The following is a 5,471-nucleotide window of genomic DNA, read 5'->3' as shown; positions in this document are numbered from 1 at the left end:
ATATTGATTAGCTTAAACGCTACAATAATAGCATTTGAAAAAAGTTGGTCCCCCCGCCCCCCCAAGTTTTTGCAAGAAAAGCTATTGCATTGACCAATTAATTTACTATTTTGCCCTCAAATATTTTTAATATTTACACTATTTTGTCCATTTCTGGTCCCATTTTCACTCAAGCTTTTGCTATTACTGTCGCTATCGCTGTAGTCGGGTTGGTGGGTCTATCATCCCATCGACTGTTGCTCATCGTGATCCCCACTCTCATCTCCTCCAAACTTCTTCTCCCACTACGTGTATGTATGTGTGTATATATATATAACAATATATTATATTATAATACATAATAATGAACATAAATAATACATATAGTAATATTGTATTAATATATTTTTAATATAAATGTATAATTTATTAATATTTAATAATAAAATTTTATATTATTTAATACCATATCTATTTTAGTCTTTTTGTCAAGTTTTAATAACTTATTAGTTATTTCAAATCAAATACATAATTATTAATTGATAGTTAAAAATACATTTATTCAAACACATTATCAATTGAGATAGAGGCCGGATATATTATTATATCCAAATACATTATCAATTTAAACGCTATCTAACTTTTAATTTAAAAATTAAATAGCTTAAAAGTTATTAAAAAAAAAAAAGGGTAAGCGAAACACCCTGTTTTAAGTTAGTCGAGTAGAGTCAGTTCCAACCATCAAGTGACCCGTGTGACATCCTGCCAACCTTGCCGAGGGAAGAGAGAAAGGAAGAAGAGAATTGAGGAAGAAAATGTTAAGATGGAAGTTGACAAAAGCGAGAATGATGGGCAAGGAGTTGCAACTTGGACTTGGGTTCCACGAAGCAAAACCAATAATAATATATAATATAATAGCATGAATCTGCTGGATTCTCTCTCTCTCCCTCTGTCTGTCTCTGCACTGGTCACGGGACTTAATGGAGGAAAGAGTACTTAAATCCAGAGAATGCTCTTTTGTCTTCTTTCTACAACGCAAGCCCTTCGACAGAATCAAACTCCTTCACAAGATACAACCACCCACTTTGGCCTTCTTCCATCTCTCTCTCTCTCTCTCTGGGAAATCCAAAGCCAGGAGGACACCTTTGTCGCATGGCTTCAAGTGCCGGATTACCCGATGAGTGTCATTATTCCGATGAGAATCAACAACCCTGGTTACAGGGAAATGACGCTGTTTACTTGACATGGATGGACCTTTGCGTGAATGTTTCCAATGGGAAAGATGGCACCAAATCCATTCTCCAAGGACTCACTGGCTATGCCAGCCCTGCTCAGCTCCTGGCCGTTATGGGTCCTTCGGGTTGTGGCAAATCCACCCTTCTTGATGCACTTGCCGGTAATTATAATCCTCCAGCTTTTTGATCCAGTGTTTTCCAATCATGTTTATGGTCTTAAATGTATATGCCACCTTGTAGAGTGGAACAAAAATTGAATCCCTTGTTTTTTCACACTTCATTTTTATGGATGACTTATGTATGAAATGTCAATATCCAATATCTTAGTTGTTGAACTATTGAGCCACTCCCCTTAAGCTAGATGATGGTGAAGCAACTGCCATTGCTGGATCGGGTACCCATTGTTGTTAGTAGATTTAGAAAGTTCAGTATCCAATTTGATTTAGCAGTTGTGATACATATATGTGCAATTATGATCATGGATAGAGATATTGGCAGCTAATTCACCCGGTGTCTGTGGAATTAAAGACTCGGTGGTTTTGTTGTATCTCCAGTAGAATGGAAGAGAAAAAACCCAGATTTCTTTGTCTAATATCCATCTATTTTCTTCTCATTTTACTTGCTCGATTGAAACAGTTTCTTTCCCGGTATTCTCCTGATATCCCTCTTTTTTTCTGTTTAAATTTTCTATGAAAATTGAATGGTAGTAGTTGGAAACTACCTCTGTGATATTTTCCTATATTGCAGGTAGGTTATCAGGTTCTAACATGAGACAAACTGGAGAGGTTCTAATTAATGGCCGTAGCCAGGAGCTCGCATATGGAACCTCGGTATGAGATTTAGCATCTAATATCAAAATTCAAGCAGTTGTAATAGTATAGGCTGTATTTGCTCATGGATAAGGTTTTGGCATTTCTGATTTACACAAAAGAGGGCCAGATAAATAATTTGGAGCTCATCTATCCTATGTAGTGGACTGAATAATCCCAAGATTGTCTTAGCAAAAATTGTCAACCCAACCCTACCCAGTGAGGTTAAGGTTTGCCACTGTTGTTCTCCTCGTCGAACATGTAACAAATAATCCTAGAATTACATGTTGGTAGGTCAGATTTCAAAATTATCCACTCGTTAACTTGCATCAGCCTGCAAAACAAGGAAGGATTGCCTGAAGATCTTGATTCCCCCTTTTCAATGGCTAGAAACAGATCAGAGCCTTTGACTCGATCCAATACTTCGAAACAGATTAGAATATCTTATATCTGAATGTAATGTAACTCATAAAAGTTAAGATTCGACCTTGGAAAATGAACTGTAATATCGACTTAAGACAGAGAAATAGCAAAGTCACGTTTCTTTCCATTTTTTTACTCACTTCTCATTGATTTAGGCGTACGTGATGCAAGAGGATATCCTACCATGGACGTTGACCATTAGAGAAGCTGTGTACTACTCAGCTCAGCTCCAGTTGCCTAATTCCATGTCGAAAGCTGAGAAAAAAGATAGAGCAGAGAGGACAATAAGGGAGATGGGATTGCAAGATTCTATAAACACAAGAATAGGTGGTTGGGGAAGCAAAGGCCTCAGTGGCGGCCAGAAGAGGAGAGTAAGCATTTGCATAGAAATTTTGACGCACCCAAAGCTTCTCTTCCTTGATGAGCCAACAAGCGGCCTTGACAGCGCTGCTTCATACTATGTTATGAGCAGAATTGTGAAACTGGCTCAACAAGATGGAATGACAGTATTAGCATCCATCCATCAGCCTAGCAATGAAGTCTTTGATCTGTTTGACAGCCTCTGCCTTCTTTCTTTGGGTCGAACAGTATTCTTTGGCTCTCCTTTTGAAGCAAGCCAGGTAAGTTTATAACTTGTCACTGGCTATATCCAATCCACTAAAATGGAAATCAGATGCCTATTGACTCTTGTTACTTTATTCCTTTTTTTTTTTTATCTAAAATTAGTTTTTTGCAATGAATGGCTTTCCATGCCCTACTCTCCAAAATCCAGCTGATCACTACTTGAGAACAATCAACACAGATTTCAATGAGGCGAGTAATCAACTACATAGAAGTCTTAAATGAATGTAATTTTTTTTTTTCATTCTCTATTGTGCAAATAAATGTAACTTAAGTGGATAACAACTTTTCATCGTAGGACATTGAACAAGGTATTGGTGCAAAAAAGACCACTGAGGAAGTAATTAATATCCTCGTAGAGTGTTACACCTCATCCAACATCTGTAAAGAAATTTGTCGACAAGTAGCCAAGACATGTAGACGGGTAAGCAACATGACAAGCCGACAAATAAATTATGAGAATCTTAGAACTTAAAAATGTATGTTACCCTAGATATGTTACAACAGAAAGAGGTCACCCTTATTACACCATTTGCTGCCGGCGTTTGAATGTTGTAGGTTGGAGCAGCAGGGCTAGAGAAGAAGGGAAGCCAAGCCAGCTTCTTTACCCAGTGCTTCACTCTCACTGAGAGGTCTTTCGTTAATATGTATCGTGACCCAGGGTACTATTGGTTGCGCCTCGCAATATATATTGCATTGGGCTTAGGTTTAGGCAGTGTTTTCTATGACCTTGGCCCTGCTTATGGTGCAATTAATGTAAGTCTTGGGTTATGAAGTATACATAAAACCATTCTTTAAACTTTTCAAAAATTAATTGATGACAACCACAAAACTGCTGCTTTGTGTAAATTAGGCAAGAGGTTCAATGCTCATGTTCGTGGCATCATTGTTGACCATCATGGCCATAGGTGGTTTCCCTTCATTTGTAGAGGACATGAAGGTTAGTTAATATATCTGATTTTATCAGTTCTGGCTTCATCAGATGAAGACAATGACATAAACTTGCTTGTTTCTGTCATGCTCAGGTCTTTGGACGCGAAATACTGAACGGCCATTATGGGGCTGGAGCATTCATTGTTGGGAACACACTTTCTTCAGTCCCATATTTGCTCCTCATCTCTTTAATTCCCGGGGCCATCGCTTACTATCTTGTGGGTCTTCACGGAGGGAAGGAACGATTTATGTACTTTGCTTTGGTTCTTTTTGCTTGCATGGCACTAGTAGAGAGTCTCATGATGATTGTTGCAAGCATGGTTCCAAACTTCCTCATGGGCCTGATCACTGGAGCTGGAATTCAAGGCCTAATGATGCTAAGTGGAGGATTCTTCAGGCTGCCAAATGATCTCCCCAAGGTGTTCTGGAAATACCCATTGTACTACATTGCCTTCCACAAGTACGCATATCAAGGACTATACAAGAATGAGTTTGAAGGGCTCAGTTTCGTGAACAATCGGATGGAAGGATCCCCAACCATCAATGGCTATGAAATTTTGAGGGATATGTTACAGGTGGAGATGGGTTATTCTAAATGGGTTGATCTTGGCGTCTTGTTTGGAATGGTGGTGTTATACAGACTCTTGTTCTTCTTCATCATCAAGGCCACTGAAAAGGCAAAGCCTGCAATTAGAGATCTGGTGTTTGTTTCTTGTAAGCACAAACAAAAGATCACGGTGAATCCTTATTCTGTATCCCTCTATGAAGCAAAAACAAATGCAGCTTCCAAAGTTTGATTCTACTGCAGCTTGAAAAGATTATGGTGATCACATTAATCGTTTAAAGCTTGCCAACAAGTTCATGTTGTTGACATCATTAAAGATTTTTTTTTTTCTACTTTTGTTTTACCAAATCTCATACCAATTATCATTTTAATAATTTGTAAGTTAACTCCCACCAAGTGACCAGAGAAATGATTTGTGTGTGAGTTGAAATTCCAACTATAACACTAAAAACGAAAATGTTATTTAGATACTTAAATTTGATATTTTTAGTGACATTGTGTAATAATGACTTGTACATTTACATTAATATGATATACAATATGAAATATGAATATAAAATATCATCACAAATATAAAATTTAAATGTTCACATAACATTTTTATAGTAAAAAATATAATTTTAACTCATTAATCATATTTCTTATTCTCATTGAAAAATATGTTAAGTAGAGGAAATAATAATATATAATCTTCTTAATCTCCTCTAATGTGAGGGGTCACATGATTTATAACATTATTCTTTATATATATGACATTCAAAAAGTACCAAATTAAATGGAGCAAAATGTGAAATGGCAAATGAAATGGGGGGTTAAAAAGTGAGAAGAGCAAAAACAAGTTTAGAAGCCCTAAAACTCAATCTACCCTGATAAATTGACAAAATGACAGAAGTGCCCCCTATTATT

General features: G+C 37.0%; 1 protein-coding gene across 1 annotated transcript; it reads left to right on the top strand.

Annotated features, from left to right (window-relative positions):
• The first annotated feature begins 974 nt into the window (after positions 1 to 974).
• Positions 975 to 4,990, top strand: LOC127810315 (ABC transporter G family member 1-like). Its single transcript, XM_052349719.1, has 8 exons — positions 975 to 1,375; positions 1,962 to 2,044; positions 2,602 to 3,066; positions 3,173 to 3,259; positions 3,366 to 3,491; positions 3,626 to 3,823; positions 3,921 to 4,007; positions 4,093 to 4,990. The coding sequence occupies exons 1-8, from the start codon at positions 1,132 to 1,134 to the stop codon at positions 4,795 to 4,797; spliced, it is 1,995 nt and encodes a 664-aa protein (XP_052205679.1). The 5' UTR covers positions 975 to 1,131; the 3' UTR covers positions 4,798 to 4,990.
• Positions 4,991 to 5,471: the final 481 nt, after the last annotated feature.

This window comes from Diospyros lotus, chromosome 9 (assembly GCF_014633365.1).
Source record: "Diospyros lotus cultivar Yz01 chromosome 9, ASM1463336v1, whole genome shotgun sequence".
NCBI classification, from domain to species: Eukaryota; Viridiplantae; Streptophyta; class Magnoliopsida; order Ericales; family Ebenaceae; genus Diospyros; species Diospyros lotus.
Note: the sequence above shows the minus strand (reverse complement) of the source record. Positions and strands in the feature narration are given on the sequence as shown.